The sequence below is a fragment of the Pyxicephalus adspersus genome, chromosome 6, assembly GCF_032062135.1.
Source record: "Pyxicephalus adspersus chromosome 6, UCB_Pads_2.0, whole genome shotgun sequence".
Taxonomy (NCBI): domain Eukaryota; kingdom Metazoa; phylum Chordata; class Amphibia; order Anura; family Pyxicephalidae; genus Pyxicephalus; species Pyxicephalus adspersus.
The window spans coordinates 84,879,785-84,898,822 of record NC_092863.1 but is presented as its reverse complement, the minus strand read 5'-3'; the positions used below and the strand labels follow the sequence as shown (position 1 = coordinate 84,898,822).

Genomic DNA, 19,038 nt, shown 5'->3' with positions numbered 1-19,038 from the left:
GGGACATTTTTTTTCATGAAAAGTTATTTTACAGTATAATATAATAGTATAGAGTACAATAAAGTTTGAAACAAAATCATCTAAAAATAATGAATTGAATAAATAAAAAAATCTATATATTTAAAAATTATATACTGTAAAATAAATGTTCTTGAAAACAATGTACTGCTTTTACACATATAAATCCAATGTATTGCATTCAATACAGTTATTTAGTATTGAATGCAATACAAATAGATTTTGAATTTCCCGCCCCGCCCCACCAGCAACGTACACACACACTGACGTCACCAGGAACTCCCCGGTGACTTATCGGGTGCAGAAGCTGGCGGGAGGAAGAAGACGGAGATCACGGCGATGGACGACGCGGGACGCCGGTGGATCAGGTAAGGCTCTTTTACTATTACCTCCCATGGGATTACCGCTTTTAGCAACTTTATTTTTACCCCGAGTCACACTCGGGGTTACCACTAGGGAGGTTAAAAAGTTAAAGGAGACAAATCCTGATAGCCAGATCAGGCCATATATAGAGCTACTAAAAAAGCTATTGCTTTTAAAAAAGCTTGAGAAGGCTAGCACTGCCATAGGGGAGCTGTGTCAATGCCAAAAACTTGCCCACATTCCACTAAAACGAGGACATGTTTGGCATATCTTTTTTTGGCAAAAACAAATTTGTGTGTAGGGTAAATTTGTACAGGTTTTTCAAGTGTAAAAAAACACTTTAATATATAAGATAGCACTCAACTAAAACTACAACTCATTATATGTTCAATGCAAACAATGTTGGTGCGCCAAAAAAGTACCAAGCCAAACCAAAAAAAGAACTTTTGAGACAGTAACAATAAAAGATATAATTTATTATGACTAATTAAAATACATAAAAAGAGGGAATCACCAGCAATAATATATGAAGGATAATTACAGATTATTAGATGGATTAGATGTTGTTATTGTCTACGCGTTTCACAGCAATTTATTCTGCTTCTTTAAGGGATCTAGAGAACTTCCTTCTAATTTTCTCCTTCTTCCCTGAAACAAACAACAAAGGGGAGCAATGGATCAAAAGGCCCTCTTCCCTTAGTATCAATGTTTCCAGTGATTAACTGCACAAACAAAGATCTTATGTGTTGCCTGCAACCAAAAAATGAGTTTTCCTTTTCTGAACTGTTCATACTGGAAACTCCAGCCGATTATTTCAATGCCTACAGGGAGCTCCTAATACTTACTACATATTAATGCATCAGCCAAGAAATCAGCCAACATGTGGCAAACTGAAATAAACACAAATACAAAAAAATCCTGAAAAATCAATGCAAAATTGATTTGTGGATAGCCAGCATTTTAAAACCTTATAAAAACACATCCATCTGCACTCTTCAAGGCATAAATGCAACATAAAAATTTTTATTACAAAACACTGCAAAAGCATGTTACAAATTACAGATCAAAATCTATTGAACCTATAAGCATTGAATACAATCTAGTCAATGTGCAGAGGAAATTAGAGAAGGACTAAAATGAGTAGAAAAGATACAGAACAGAAAGACAAACCCTTGGGAAATTCAGCACACAAAGAGTGATCAAAGCTCACAGGAACCAGATGTCAAGATCTAAGGTTACCTCTCATGAGACTCTACCACTGGCTTTCCAGTAACACAAAATTAATTATCTTGCAGTTTCCAGTTAAATCTTATCTGTTGTCATTGGAGGCTTTGAAAGGCAGCTGACGTGTTTAAATACAAATATAGTCTTGCTACGGCTTGTAAACTGGGTGTCAGTGTAGAAAAACTGCTTCAGTCCTCTGAAACAGTTCTGCTTGCCATTTTCAGTAAGCTTTATTTCACAATGTGCAGAATTGTCAGATATGTGTCAATAATGTTTAGGAGGATATATTGGTCAATACACAGGTCAATATGATATCAGTCAATTTAAGAATTTTAAATAGAATCTTTATCTGAATGTGACCTGCTTCCAGTCAATTTTCTGTACAATGGAACTGTGTGACATGGATTGGGTTGACAAAATTAAAGGTATTCAGCATGCACATGGGCCGACATGGAACATAAGGAGAAGAGGAAGGACCTGAGTGGGCAAAGAGATGACTTCATCAGTATGCTGCAACCATTTTTAAATCTCCCATATTCCCATGTCCTATAAGTCCACAATCACAGAGGGTAGGGAAGTGACCTGGCTATGTTTCCTTACTGAAATCAAGAATAGTCAGGTTGTTGTATTGCTCCAATCATGAATAATCTTAATTCAGACCTAAACTCAAATTTTTGCTTTACATAAAGGGGTAGATAACCATTTTATATAAAGTAAAAATTGCCTTTTTTAAGTGCAACACCCTTTAAAAAAAAACAACATAAAAAAAACAGTGCAGCACCTCCCCTTTGCCACTGTAGGGATCTACACTGAATGGGATACATACGTCACACATCCCGGGAGGTTCTTGCTGCTCCCTCAGTGCATGCTCAAGCATCTCAGGCAGGCGCAGAAGGAGCCCTTTCATCAATTGGGAAAAAAATTGCAGCTCTCACGCATGTGCAGTGAGATCGGCAAGTTTTTTCCCAATCTATGTCACTCGATCTTGCGCCTGCACAGTGCGAGATTGGGTAACGTATGAAGAAGAAGGAAGAAGACTGACGTAGATGGCGGTACCTGCGGGAAGCGCTGGGCAGTAGTTTTTTTAAGGTCTCCCTGATAATTACATTTTGAGATTAAGTGCTCTAGCATTGCAGTCATTAACCTGGCCCGATGTCTGTCAGGGATGTGTAAGTCCTAGTGCCAATGGAGGACCAAATGGGAGATTGTAGAAATAAACCTTCATACATAATGTATAGCATTTGTCTGAACAGGGGAATGGGAGGTTGTACATGGCAAAATATATGTAATTCTGTACATCCAGTTCTGAGATAAACTATGCAGCCCTGTATGACAGAGTAAAAGGACGAACACTTGCAGGTCTTATTTCCTCCCTACCCTATTATTAGACAGTGAAAGGAGAAGCAGCAAACTGATGAGCTCATCTCAAACAGATGAACTGTGCTGTATAGCGGACTATAAAAAGCTTATGCCAAGTTCATGTATTTACATTGCTGGCATTAAAAAAAATTATTGATTATTACCAAACTGCATTCACTTGTGTCTTTTATATCTGCCTGGGGTAGGAAGGTATAAAACATACAAATAATTAAGTTCTGTAATCTTTATTACATCATTAAATGTATTTTATAAAATGTATGCAAATGTACCTGAATTTTTACATTATCTGTAACAGCTCAGAGATGGATGGAAAATCAGCATCTGAAACCAATCAGATGAGCTGTAGTATGAGTAGAATACTAAAAGGGGGATCAGAAGGACAGAGAGATGAACTGATCAGTGTGCTGCTTCTTTTTTCACCATCTAGTGGCAGATTAGTAATAAACCCCTAAATGAAAGCTAAACTGCAGCAGAGAAAGACCAGGCAGCTTTCTCCCCTCTACATGGTAATGCTGTGTGGCAGAACTGTATAAAAATCAGTATTGAATGGTCAGAAATACAAATTATTGGTTTGGTAGAAAAGCTCCTCAAGGAAAGATCACCATTAACATTATATATTGTGACGCACAAAGTACTGGTCTCAACGTCCTAGGCTACAAGCATTCTTGTATTGCTGTAGATTATATTATTCAGATGCTAGATTCAATCTGCAGGGACACATCATTCCCTGCAGAGGGGAAAAAAAGATAATGAGAGAGTCAATTAACTATAAAAGAAGGTCCTTAAAGAAAAAATGTAGTGCACATTATCTGCAGTGCCAGTACCTGCTCTATACCTACAATAGCACTTTGCATAACCCAAACTAAGACCCTATAATAGACCTTTCATAGTAATAGCACTGTGCACTATTAAATAAATGGCAAAAAGCTTTTATGACTCCTCATGTTCTTATATAATATTTACATAAAACATATAAAAAGCTGTCAATATTTCTGTAACATTTAATGAAAAATAGCAAAATCAACTCAATAAATAAAACATATATTCTATCTTTTTTTTTTTTTTTTTAGCTATGTGTATGATTGATCGATTTTAAGAACTACACATTTGTTATGTCAATGGGCTATGGGTTATGTCTCTACAAGTCTATAAACTCTATTTAAAAAGCAGTGAATCATACATTTACTGAAATATTTCCAGGTGGGAATATTCTAGGTTCATGTGTTTCAATGACAGTAATTGATTCTCCACCAGGGAATGTCAGATTAATAGAGCCCCGTGAATCAGCTGACTCAATGAAAACACATCAATTTACAATTACATCAATTTACATCTGAAATCTTTTCTTTATTATAATGCAGATAGGAGTAGTTGTCGCAAATAATCTATTCACCTTCTAATGACTGATTGACAAATCTTTACATGTAATTAAGTAACAAAAACTTAAGAGGAAGCTTGTAATAATGTTAGAATCACTACACTAATTGCTTTCAGATTAACCTGCAATGAAAATTCAAAACTTTTAATACTTTCCCTTTAAATGAAGCCATAATAGACTACACATTCCTTTAAGAAACAAAGTGTTTTATTATTTTAGCACCGTACTAATTTGTATTTAAATGTGCAAAAAAATTAGCATCTGTTTGCAGTTTTCTTTTCTTGCAAATTAGCAGAAAAAATCAATCAAACTAAATTTAGTTTCTCTTTATCTTTGTGGGGAATTGTTGAGTATGTATTGTCTGCTGCATTGCAGTCTATAGTGCTGCACTGCAGATGTTGAGACAGCAGATGTTAGTTTTGGTATGTACAGTTGTTGCTGATGGGGCACCAAAGTGCTAGTTTACAAATGTAATCTTTTAAAAAGTAGAAACAAAGAAGGATTGCCACACTATACCACTATAACAAAGCATTGGATTGGGGACATACTGCCTAGCTCCCTGACATCTCTAAAGATGAGCACACGCAGTCAGATTTAGATTTCATCTGACAGTTTTCAGTTTTTTGGATCCCCTGGAGTCAAACCCATGCCTATGGGGCAGTGTTATGTCTGGGTTTTCTCCAGTTGATCAAGCCTAGGTTTACCCATGGTATGTGCCCAAATAAATGAGGTCAGCTGCCTCCCTGAATATATACTGAATGACCATCAATAATTTTTTTTCCTGACGGGTATCTTCCAAGATGACAAGTCCAAGATGCATCAAAACCAGATTATAAAAAAGTTGGTTCAGGGAGCATGAGGCATCATTTTCACATGGATTGGCCACCACAGAATCCAGACCTTAACACCACTGAGAATCTTTTGGATGTGCTGAAGAAAACAATACAGTCTAGCTCTTCCTTCATCAATACAAGATCTTGGTGAAAAACGAACAGAAATGGACAGAAATAAATGTTTTGATAATATATATTGTTATTGAAATATGACATGCTGAATGCATGCTTTAGTCAAAGCAAGCAAAGGTGGTCCAACGAAATACTAAAGAGTATGACCTTTTTTAACCAGATAGTAAAGTTCTTCTCCTTCTTGCATGTCTTTGTCCTCCCATAAAGTTGTAAGTAAAACTGAGTTGCAAGGTGATGGATGGAACTTTTCTTTTCCTTTGCATTGCTAGCTGTCACACAGACAAAGCCAATGTGAACATTGATTTGTTTGCATCAGCTTATCTGCTGTCAGCTCTGTACAGTGTGGAAAATAGCATGTTTTCAACCATGGCTGACAAAAAATAAGGCATCTTTGGATGCTTCTAATGCTGACTGAATGACTGACTAATTTGGACCCGTGATTTTGACTTTTAAAGTCAAATTAAAGCTAAAAGTTTTATAGAGTAAGAGTAATAAATAGGAATTATTTTAAACAAATTGACAAGGCAAGAAATATGTATTTTCTGTGCACCCTGCTAGACAGTTGGGCTTGCAATGGTGGGATTACCTAGAGCATCAGCAATAAGAGCAGTTCCATAATTTGACTAAGCTCCTGATGCAATAATGTGTTGTCTATATATAGGGCTGTGGACAGGGTAAGCATGGGTATTCAACAATAGGGCAAATAACATTATATACAGCTAATCTTCTATGGTGGAATCACAAGGGACATTACTGCAGTGATATCACTGCAGAAGAAAGTTCATCAAGGGTAGTTCATCAAGGGTTTAGTGCTGTGCAGGTATGTACTATGTCTGAAGAAGAAACATAATATGAAAAGCTTGCAGTTAGTCAGTATATTATCTACAGCAGCTTTTGTTATATTGACAATAGGTGTTTCTGGATTTTTTCCAGTACTAATACTGGACAAAGATACCACTGGCAAGCTCAACAGATATTTAGGTATTCCACAGCATATACTGGTATATAGTTTTATAGCTCTACCATAAAGCTGAAATTTAACCTGCTTATGTTTTCACTTGCTTCCCTTGCTAAAGTCCTTAGCTTCCCCTTTTACCTCATTACCATGCTAATGAAATTAGTAATAAGGAAAATGGTGGAGTTCTTTCTAAAGATTTATAGGTATGGATTACCTATCCTGATGTTTAATACAGCTAATGGAAAGCATAGTTACATATTGTCAAAGTTCACTCTTAACTGCGATTCCACCAATTTAGGATTATTAAGGAAAGACGAAAAGGTTGCGTTATACTTGCAGAGTCTTGTTTTTGTTTCTGTAACCCTCTATTATTTTTACATATACTTGCAAATGTCACAAAGGTCCCACTTACCTATTTCGCCAAGATCAGCCATTTCCAACCAGGGTTTTTTTCAGAGGCTGTCAGGGGAACCCCGGAGCTTGTGGTTAATTAACCTCCCATAGGATGGCTTTTGCATATTTGAGGGCCAACACCACTTGGCAAAGCCAGCTGCATTTACCAAGATCGTTTTAGCTGTCTTTAAAAGTGGCATTTTCCCACTTGCAATATTTATTAATTAATGCAAGGGTTTTTAACAACTAAAAAAATATTTTTAGGGTTCCTAAGGGGGTAAAAAATGTAAAACAAGGCCGACCTAGATGCTTGGCCATTGGCAAAAATTAAACCTTTATCATGGAAATTATGGCTATCTATCAAAATACCCTTGTTAAACTTTGTAAATAATTTTACGAATTTACAAATGTGTAATAGTAAAAAAGAGAGTATATATATGTTTTGTTTGGTATGATAATACACAATCAGATCTCAGAGAAATGTAGGCTCATCTGTGACCAAATCATTTTGCTTGCTCTATAATAAAAAAAAGCCCATGAGTGATGTAAGCCTTAACTTTTGATTCCTGTGACCTGCCTTTCCTCGAAATGACATTTTAACAAGCAGGGAGAACTGGAGGGATCCCCGCTGGGGAAAGACTTGCCTGAAAGTCTTGTCTCACACATTCATGATGTTAGAACTGGCCTCCCACTGTGCTTTACTGATCTCTCTGCCACAGACAAGTGCTGTCATTTTTAACCATAGTATTCAGCAAGCTGCTGAATACTAGCATCCCTGAAGGAACAAGTAAAAATCATCCTGAAGCTAGTATGATGATTGCTGGTGTACACACTGCAAAGCATCAGGACTGCATAATTATTTCCACCCCTGGGCACTACTGAGTGATGTACCAAGCCTCACCTATTACACTGGTCAACAAACATTTTCTTGCCAAACAGAATAAAGTCATTTCAGGTTATGTTTGATGCACGGAATCCAAATATGTTATTGGTTTTGCTGGATTGGCTCTAGTTTTTGAAATAATGACCTGAATAATAACCTCATAGAAAACTAATGAAATATGAAAATTAGGCAAAATTAAACTAGATATGCCTACGTATACCAAAATAATTTTTTAAATACTTAATGCCAATGTATTTTATATTCAGTATATTTATAGAACTAATCACTAAGAAGTTACTGAAAAACTCAGTTTGTATGATTTCCTTTTATGCTGATGATCAGGACAATTACGTGTAAGGCTCCAGGAGTAGTCCGCCATCATGTGTCTATCCCCAATACCTTTTCCATCAAATGTATATCTTAATGGAACCTCTCCCCTTGTTCCTTACTGAAATTGCCAAGGTTTTCTGGAAATTTTTGCAAATGGCTATGAGGATAGTGTACCTTTATGCTCATAGTAGCACCCATTTTTTTCAACTTTAAGAGCAAGTTTTGTACCAGTTCTTCATATTTTGTGCTTTATGGTTACCCAAGAAGTTATTGAAAACCATGACATAGCTGTGCCAGGCAGAAGCTTCAGTATCAGTCATGTACCTTGTGAAATTTGAATCATTTATCAGTTTCCAAATCTGGGGTCCATCAAAGATTCCCCCTTTTAATTTTTCAGTACTCAATCTAGGGAAGAATCTTCAAATGTATTTGAAGCAATCATTGTCCTTTTTTAGAGCACTAACAAATTGCTTCATTAATCCCAACTTTATGTGAAGTGGGGGGAGAATGAATTTTTTCTTTGTCAACCAATGGCTCATTAATGATGATTCATGTTTTCCCTTGGAGGCCATGTCACCTTTTTTCCAGGGATCCTGTTTGCTCTACTATCCCACAAGCAGATAAAACATGGGTACTTTGTATATCCACTTTGCTGTCCAAGTAGGACGTTCACCATTTTTAAATCAACACATATGGACCATTGGTGTTCATAATAGCAAAGCTTTTGTAAACCATTTTATTATTTTCATATTCTTCTTTAAGTTTTTTTTTAACTTCCAGTCTCAGATAGTTCTTTTCATTTAGCCTGGATGCTACAAGTTCAGATGCTTGTTTTGACAGACTGATCACTTTTTAAATCATTGAGCTCTTCTTAGGAGAACTGCTGGTTTGATGAAACACTTCCTTCATATTTACTTCCACTGCTAACAGGATTACACTCCAAACCCTGTATACCCTCCATGTCGGATACAGGAATATCAGGGAGTGTACTGAACACTGGTATGGGAACATCAGCACCATGTGGCACAGGTCGTCTTGCTGATTTCAAATCAGGGTACTCCCACTTGTTTTTCTTGTAACAATTGAAACCTTTTACATTCACAGCACAAAAATAATAATCATTATGATGATTTTTGGGCTCTTGCCATACCATAGGTATTCCAAATTTCAAACTTTTCAGTTTTCCATTTTTCCCACTGACGTAGACACCCTACACAAGTTTTGCATACCATATGGGGAGCCCAATACTTATCTTGGTCCCCCAGTTTAATATGAAAATATGCAAGATATGTTTGTTTCACACAAAAATCGGCGTAATATATATAAAAAAATATTATTATATATAATTAATATATATATTAATAATATAAAAATTATTATTAAATTATTAATTATTATAAAATATAATAACTAATATGCTGAAATAAGAACTGTCACTATGGCACCCCTAACAGCAAAGTCTAACTATCATTCTCCATCCTCCACACTATATATAATTGATCTTACCAGTCCCCAAATGTGGTGCCTGTATTCTTTTCTGGTTTTAGCATTTTGTTCCTTTATTTCGACTTAAGGATCAATAAAAACTGTTTGCATGCCTTGGTGCCTTTTAATGCATGTCTGTTTAAGGATCCTGGAGCATAGATTTGCTTCAGAACATGCTGCATTGCTTTGCTTAGAAATGAACAGCACTGATTGGTCATAAAGCAATACACGGTTTGTAGCAGTTTCCATATTATAGCAGTGTTATACCACTGCAGACCATTTAAAACACAGACACAATGTTGGATGGATGCTGTCCAGAGCTCACGGAAGCAATGTACTATGTTAGGCTTTATTTCCTGACACAGAGCAGGCTTTCATTAAAACTTATTTTAATTGCAATCAGCTAATCCAAATTCAGCAAGCAGGCACACATAAAAATATAAAGTGGTTCCAACATTTGCTTGACACTTTTTTTTTGTTTACAGGTTGTTTGCAGTTTATTGTGCTTGTTATTGCACTTCATTTCTTGTTCATAGAAGCTACTGTAAGCGATTTATTTCTTCCTCACGTATTACAGTTTTCTAGCAATCACCACATAAAATTATATGATCCTGTGCTAAGGAAACCCTATTACCATCTAAATGAAAGCTGCTGCAATATCATTTTTTTCTTTCCATCAACAATACCACAATAATGAGCCCAGCACTAACTGTCCAATTAGTTAGTGACCTAATTGATTTTCCCTTAAATGAACCAATAATCAGTTGCTAGTGTATTAAAACAAACAGTACCAAAGATTAAAGTAAAAATATAATAAATAAACCCATGGTTACCAAATAGGAATCTCAACAGTGATTTACAAATCTAGGCAGGCAACTACAGGCAGGACAGGAACCCATAGAAATCCCCAGAAGAATTCAACAGAGCTCCTATGATCTCCATGCCACCTGAGTGTTCCCTATTTAACAATTTAATATTTAACATGGGAGAACCTTTGAAATAACTTTCAGGTCTTCTGGGAACCCATGATATAATTAATATATCCACAGTGGGAAGAATGTCTCTGACACTGCTGACCAGTGGGAAAAATGTCACCTTTACAAACAGCTAAAATGACAATTGATATCAACGTTAACACTGTCCTAAATAGCAGCTGTAAAAACTCCATAAAATACACTGTCCATTTTCCATTTGCTCATGGATGATCGCCCAGGTTCACCCATGATAGTCTACATACCTATCATAAATCAGGAAATGAGTGGACCATCTCTAAAGAGTTTGGACTCCACCAATAAAGTCAGATTGTTTACAAATGGAGAAAATTCAAGGCCATTGTTACCCTACCCAGCAGTGGACCATCATCAAAGATCATCATCATCAACTGCAAGTTGTGTAATAGTCCGAGAGGTTACAAAGGAGCCCAGGGCAACTTCCAAGCCTTTGAAGGCCTTTCTCACTTTGAGGAATGTGGATGTTCATAAATTCACCTTCAGCAGAACAATGAACAGCAATGATGTGTATGGCAGGGTAGCAAGGAGAAAGTCTCTGCTCTCCCCCAAAGATATTGCTGACTGTTTACATCATTTGGACAAATCAGAAAGATAATGTAAAAAAAAAAGTTTTGTGGAGTACAGCATAAGAACTCTATCCCATCTCTGAAACATAGTGGTCTTTAGGACTGTTTTGCTGCATCTGGGTGTAGACAGCTTGCCATCATTGATGGTACAATGATTTCTGAACTATGCCAGGGAAATGTCAAGACATCTGTCCATGAACTGAATTAAAAAGTCCTTACCCTAATCCAATGAAATTTTTGTGGAATTTTCCAAAGTGAGCAGTTCATGTGAGGAAACCCACCAACATCCAGGAGCTGAAGCTGTCCTGTATGCAGAAATGGGCTTAACAGTTACCGCTAATGCTGCAGTTATTTCTGCGCAAGGGGGTGACACCAAATACTGGGAGCCCAATTAATTTATTTTTGCCACAAGCAGATATGCTATTGGATCTTTTTTTTAAATATTATAATGTAATGTTATATGTTAACATTATAATATAATGTTAATTTTAATAATCTTTTTGAGCAAAGCATAGGTTTTCTTAAGAACAAAAACACATTTAATAAAAGATGGTTTTTTTACTGTTGGGATGAATGATCTTTCATAGAAGAGTAAACACTTGACATGAGATCTCACATTTTTTCTGACTTTATTCTAACACTTGTGGGATGCCAAAAAGTGTTAATTCTGTATTTACATAATATACAGAAAACCACTAAAGAAAGTGTGTGTTTTTCCTTTCTGATGGATTGAACAATATCTGATCAGAGAACTAACTGCCATACAGGATAATTAACTGATCATTTTTGATAGATTGATAGACTTGATTCAGATATTCTGTTGATCACCAACTGAAAAAAAAGTGATAATTCATTTTGCTTAGTGAACAGCCTAAACTGATTTATTAACTCAGTTGTGCTGTGAAATATCATTCATAAACCCCCTTCTCTTTTCTGAAGATAAAATGAAACAACTGCAAAACAATTCTATAGATTTATTTGCTATCACTCAGAAGGTAACCTTTAACTGCTGTATACATTGTTTCTAAATAGGGTCCTATGGAGCCAACTAATGCTTCCATGGCACCCTTCCCCCATGAAGTATTTGTATCATTATATCATTATACCCTAGTTTGTAAATGCACTTATAGACTAGGAAAAGCTCCATGGATCAAATCAATGAAAAAATGGTTAAAAAATTGACTCTGATGCTGTTTTGCTGATTTTTCCAAAGCACGTGGCATTGGCACTGATGAAGTTGTGATGAAACAAGTTAGCTGTGGGGAGAAGGTCATTGCTATGTAAAGACTTTGCACTGCTTCAAGAATGCTTTGCAGCTATACTCATCATCCTGGATTCTGATGATAATCTTGTCTGAGATACTGTGAAAGGGTGCTCCAGCCTCAGGAGGCCTTGGGTTGCTGGTGGTGACTGTGTACTATGTGACCTTTAAATGTCAGGTGAGATAACATCTGATGAGTGTGACTCCATTTTTCCTGGTAGTGTTGAGCACCGTGAGGAAAATCTTAACCATCCAGTCAGGCTGGAACGAAAGGGACGTGAGAAATGATGGGGAATGGCCTGCATGACTGTGGAGGGCAGGGAGTGCACAGTAAGAGTGTTAAAAGGAATTGGTTAGGGGAGGAATTGAGGTGACGTGAGAGATAGGAGGGGTTAAGGTAATAAAAGTGGGGAGAACAGGAAAGGGAGGTACAATTTTTGGTGCCGTAGGGGATGAAGGGAGCTGGCAGTGAGGTCCTCAAGGGAAGGTGGTTTTTGATGGTGGTATCAGTAGGTGGGAGATCCATCGTTGGTGTTGATTCTTCTGTATATGGTGGCAAAAGACATGGATGGAATGCAATGGGGTGGAAGAGTTGTGCTTAACTACGATAACATTCCCAAGCTAGGTTATGGATGCAGCTGGGAGCATATGAATTTATGGTGATGCAAACCCTGTGGGATAAGGGAAGGATATCTTGAGGACCAGAAACCAATGAATTAAGGGGTTTTCAGAAAATGTTGATTAATGTTAGTGTGAATGTTATTATATGTTCAGTTATTTATTTGGTTAATATGGTTTAATTTATTTGGTTACTTATTGGTTTATTATGGTTATTTGTATTACTTGGTATTAACAAAGTTAATTATATATTTGTAATAAAAGGCCTAACCAATATCTGAGTTTGTGAATTACTTGTTTGGGTTAAAAGGGGGTGGGGGGAAGGTGTGTGGGCATGGATACTGTATGCGGTAGCAACATAATCATGTGTCTGTGTTTTACAAGATTAAGTTTTGGACCCCAATACTTTACCTTTTGTGTTGATAATGTTAACCAAATGATTAGCTCCTCTGGGTCTCAATATCACTATTATGCAGATAAAACTGAAATACAAATTTGTCTCTTATTTTACAAACAGTACATTTCTACTCTTGTATGTTCCTGACTGCTCATTTGTTATCTGAATACATAGTTTATAATCTCCATAAGGTGTATATTTGGGGGGAAAAGAAAAATACAAGTACAAGTCTATCAATGCAATAAATTCCAATGTTACCATTTGTACCATATTGTATACCTATTGTTTTAATAGACTTCAACACCACAATGACAGGACCAAATAATCTGCAAAGGTCAATATTTCCTTTAACTGTTGATTGATGAGCCTACTTACCTAACTTCTGCATGACATTATTTGTAAGTAGGGAAGCCCATGCAAAAGCAGTCACTTTTGCTAGGAAGTACTGAACCTTGAAGGGTATAGAGATTTGTGGCCCCCGGGAAGCAGAAAAAAGAAAGTAAAGATACAAGCCTACATTGCTTGGAGACTGCATTGCAGTGTAGGAGCCCATTAAGCAGTTCAATATAAATGAAACACCCTATATTTTTTGTCAAAACTGCTCTGCTTCCTACCTAAAATCTAAATATGCTCATTACTGGTCCCTCATTGTAATCCCCCATTAACTTACTAAATTCCTCCTGATGTCACCAACTTGTAAAACAATTTTCTGGTGTCAGGGAATACCTTGTAAAATCAAAATGCTACGTTTATTTCATTGAAAGAATACCCCCCATACATTAGTGGTTGGAATGCCACTAATACAGGCATATAAAAAGAATCCTAGTTTCATGCAGCTTACTCTGCCAAGTGGGGTTGGCCAAGGAAACATGCAGGAATATCATATGGGGAATCCCTGAGAAATTTTGGAGGAACCATGGTTGAGGATGGAGAGAGTTTGGAGTAAAATTGGCATCTGGTGAGAGATTGGACCTGATTTATCAAAAGCTCTCCAAGACTGGCGATCATAAACTATCTTGGGTAAGCCTGGGTGATCCAGCAAATCTGGAATCGATCTAGTCCATGTTTGAAAACATTTGCTAAATAACAGCAAATGATTTTACTTTCTGTAGTTCACAAAGATAAATTGAGTAGAAAAGTTAACAATGCTTATGATAGTAATGCAGAGTGCATGACAACACTGAATTTCTGGCAAGATTAACATGCACTTTGTAGCACTTAATTAACAGATATAACAAATGCTTTCAACAACATTTTCAACCAACCAAAAAAGGCACAGTACATTGTTAGGGTTTACATACGCTTGAAGATGGTCTTATCCAAGTTTGAAACTTAAAAATGAAGGACGCTTATGGATAGAAGGGTGTGTCAGAGGGTGCTGAGCTGAAAATAGCTGTAGCTAAATTGTGCCTAATATTAGAAGCAGTTTATAGATGCATAGTACCTTAGAGTAACAAAGTATTAACCTTACACTGTACACTGCACACAATCTGCAGTTTCTGTACTTACAAAACACTCCATAATTACTATGCTTTAAGTGTAAGTGTCACATAAACCGAAAAGATAGGAAAAAAACACAGAGCTAACACTAAAGTCTATTTATAAAACCTGTGAATCAGAATCTTAACATACATTCTCTGGTGAAGAATCAATCATTACCATTTAACATGCATTCACCTAAAAGATTCTCCATCAGAGATGGGTTTTCTGAATATCAAATTATTTGATTTATAACTACACCCTTTTACCTGGGCCAAACATAAACCAGAACTTTATAAGATGCAAACTGCACAGAAACTACTACTGCAGTAAGCAACTGTTGAAAAAAAACATTTTGGTTAGGACACAAAATAGTGTATAGAGAGCAGGGGCCAGATCTATATAATATACAACATAAGGTATAAAGTGCAGAAGTCCGGTCTATGTAATATACAACATAAGGTATAAAGTGCAGGAGTCAGGTCTATGTAACATTTCTTCACAGCACATGTGGCAGTTAGGAAAATGTAGTTTACAACACAGTGGGCCTCTTAAATGTCAGGGGTTTAGTTATGTTTTAACATTCGGAAGCTAATTAGATGAATAACCATTGAATGTGAACAGCATTAATTTAGGTAAATCCAGCTTGTTATAATGATGTGAGTTGTTGTGTGGAAATAGCAGGGAGTCTATAAGTGCCACTGTGGCAGGGGCCCTAGGTCCTAAAATCTGTAGAGAGCTGTTTGTGCCAGTCCTATATGAAGATAGAAAAAATAAACAAAAGAGAACCAAGCTAACTATAAAAAGTATGCTACTTTTTGTGGAGCAATTGTAGTGCCCCTATGGTGTACCTTAAAGGAAGGGGAGGTTTAGTTTTGGAATTTGCTGGAACGGTATAGACTTTGGTCACCCTGGAAGTGTTTGGTTGGTCTCCTGTAGCCAGGAAGAGTCCTGGTTCTAGAGAAACGTAATGTATTTCTCCTATAGATTGGTTTGACTCACTGAAACCCATTAAGGCAGGTATTCAAAAAGTAAAGTACATGGAGAAGGAGACATTCATTGTTCCCTCCATGGAAACTCTGTTGTCACAGGGCTGGATGAGCCCGGGCCTGGTTTAGCTGGGAACTTAGATTCAAAGATGTCAGGAGGGCAATAAGTGGCCTCCCACAGTTCCGGTCTTGCTTACATAGAGATGAACCTGTCAGAGATGCCACATGTCCAAAAAATTATTTGACATGAGCCATGGAGTGCTATGTATTGGGACTGTTGGAATATGACAAAGAATTGTTTAGCCCATGAATGACATTTGTTGAGATTTTAATCTGACTAGATGGCCTCCAAATTGGAAGTTGCCATTTGCCTGATGCTTTGCATCCTTCATCTCTTGCTCCTGTCATTGAGTTATCACTAACTATCCCTAGACCAATGATGGACTGAACCATGGACTGAGTACTTTTTTACAACAAGTTCAGCCGCTTCTTTAGGGGTGATTGCGAAAAAAAAAAAGAACATTTTTTAGTGTGACCTGACACCCCAAAATACTTTACATTTTTTACTTACCCCTACCTTACTTGCCTACCTATCCCTGTGCTTTATACCAAGCACATCTGCTTAGTTTGTGGAGTTACACCACTCAGCTTTGACATGCTGTGAAAAAAAAATGTTAGATTTGTTTTATTTTTCCACACAGGCGTAATTGTTCAACCTTTCAGAGCCCTATAACCAGTGATTTATTGAAAAAAACAAATTGCTGTTCTCCTGACATCACCATATGGTTATAATATGTGGCCGGTTCACATGCAGATAGCGCTTATCAGACTTAACGCCATATCACTGTTGTACATTAGACAATATGATTTTGCGGCCATTCTAGTGTTGTTATGGCAACGTGTCTGTAAACATTATCAGACGTTTGTCATCTTTGGGTTAATTGTGTGTTTAAAAAGGGAAAAAAAAACACAAGTTGATTTATTAATTAGTCCAGTGGCCTATTCTAGGTTATTGCAATGAGCTTTGCACTGCAAAAGGCAGCTTAGCTCCATCTGGATTTCCATAGCAACCTGTACATGTCAAATTGGTTCCCCTAGTGTTTATTCTGCCAGAAGCCACTCCGAGCACACAGTATATTTTCTACAATACGGAACAGGGAGGCCCATTGTGGCGAAATAAACTCAAACACTGCAGTGTTGCAATGACACATGAATTACACATTGTCATGCTAATCTGAATCAGTTTAGTGAGCCATTGTACCACAACAGGGCCGAACCAGAAGCCCACAACAAAGCGTCACTGTTGAGAAACATAATCCTCCTCTGCTTGTGTCTCACTCCAAGGGACTCCAGCCCCATCATTATTAGCTAACACGTCACAGGCGTGCAACTACCTGGAGGTGGAACAAGGGGAAACTGCACTTGAGAGATCTTAAGACTTAATATTTAATGCAAAGTGTTATAAGCTGTGCTAACATAGCAGAGTTCATTGTTTTGCTCAATACAGAATACTGAAATTTGAGTTATTCGTGGGCTACCATACTAAATACACACAAGGCTTTGATATTAACCTAACCTTTGGGAATGGAAGCAATGGGGTGCTTTAATGACTCCTGAAGTATTATAGTGACTTTGTCAAGTATGAACAGCTATATTTATTAACTGCTTTGTAACTAGGGGTTATTAGTGCTAAGGTGCACTAACTAAAATTAAAAGTGTCAATTAACTTGACTTTATACAAGTACAGTCTACTACCTAGGACAGTCCAGAGGTGCACATTCCCAATTCTCTGCTGCTGTGTTTATTAATGTTTACTCAGCATGGGAGTTGTATGTAAGGATTAAAAAAAAAGGTATATTACAGTAACGTAGTGGTTAAGCTATGACAATATAGTTTGTTATTAGCAACAGCGTAAAAGTCAGCAAGTCACTACTGCATAGCAAAATTAGGTGGAACTGGTGCAGACATTGGAGAACCCTGCCCCGCACCAGCACTCAAATAGCTTTAGCAAGCTTGCTACAATACTTGGCAAGCCAAAAAAAATTGTCTCTCACTACCTAAAGAAAAGCCCCTTCATAATATAACAGTCAGTAACTAACTGAATAATTTTGTCCCATTGGGGTAACTTCAGAGGAGGAAAGGATAAAGTGTTATCGATAACCAATTAGATTATTCCTTTCAATTTTAGACTAGCATTGAAAAATGACAGTTGTAATCTGACTGGCTTCTATAGACATCGCTATTACTTTTTCTTCCCTATAAGTAATTTATAGCAATAGATAAGCACAGCAAAAGCTTAACACAAGCTAAATGAACATATATCACGCTGTACCTAAAAAAGTAGGTCAAACAGGTAACACATCCACAAAGTATAATTCTTGATTGTAACCAAAGGATTGGGTCTTATGCAAACTGTCAACATGAAATAATACCGATAATATAAATATACATATAACGTAAGAAAGCAAGCTGTAATAAATATTTTTTAATGATCATGACCACTCAGTATAAGAGTTCAATGTATGTGATAGTTAAAGAACAGTCTCTCCGGCATCCTTCATTATATCAAGGTATTTACTAATCAATATTGGTTGTCTCATGACATTATATTCAACATTGAAAATACAGCTAATAAATTGGCAATCGCAATTCTGTGTGCATTGCCCATATTAACAGTAAATAGGTGACGGAAGGTTCGACTTACCTTTATGTTGATCAAACACTGAGGAGTTGCTAAAATCCATGTTTTTTCCTGTCTGTATTTGCAGAAAGACTGCGTGTATGGCATCAGCTGGGTTTCAGAATGGAGCTGCTATTTTACAGCAATATCTGCATGTGCTTATAGCATAGCCTCTGATGATGACACAAAATTGCCTTATGGATGCTGACTGGTCCCTGGGATAAATCACAGCATATTATTCCTTGCTAGTTAGGATGCATGTTGAAAATGAGATTCCCTCATTGCTAGATGATGGCAAACCAAGCTGGTGAGTGTGTATGGAATTGTGGTGAATGAATCATGTCTTTTGTTATAGCTGGTGTAGAGGCAATGCAGCTCTCTCCAGCATCAGAAACAGGAATGTTGCTTTAAAGCAAATAGAGATCTCAGAGGATGAATGATTACTGGAGTCACAGAGCTGGAGACTGGGCATGTGCAAATCTGTCTGTGTAGCACTGATTGTAATGAACAGCACTCACTACTGACATCAAACACACTTTAAGTGTAGCAGGGGGGAAGGAGATACTAACTGGATTCATGGCAGAACAGAATTTTATTACTATGAAATTAGAAAACACATACACACACAATTAATTTATGTATTATTTATTTTATTTAGTAT

At 36.9% G+C, this 19,038-nt stretch overlaps 1 protein-coding gene across 2 annotated transcripts in view; it reads right to left on the bottom strand.

Annotated features, from left to right (window-relative positions):
* ANKRD55 (ankyrin repeat domain 55) overlaps positions 1-18,792 on the bottom strand; it is a 61,001-nt gene extending 42,209 nt beyond the window's left edge. For both annotated transcript variants that reach the window (XM_072416420.1, XM_072416421.1), the window contains exon 1: positions 18,402-18,792. In XM_072416420.1, the coding sequence (XP_072272521.1) occupies positions 18,402-18,441 (40 nt within the window). In that variant the 5' untranslated portion in view covers positions 18,442-18,792. The remainder of the gene's footprint in view (positions 1-18,401) is intronic.
* Positions 18,793-19,038: the final 246 nt, after the last annotated feature.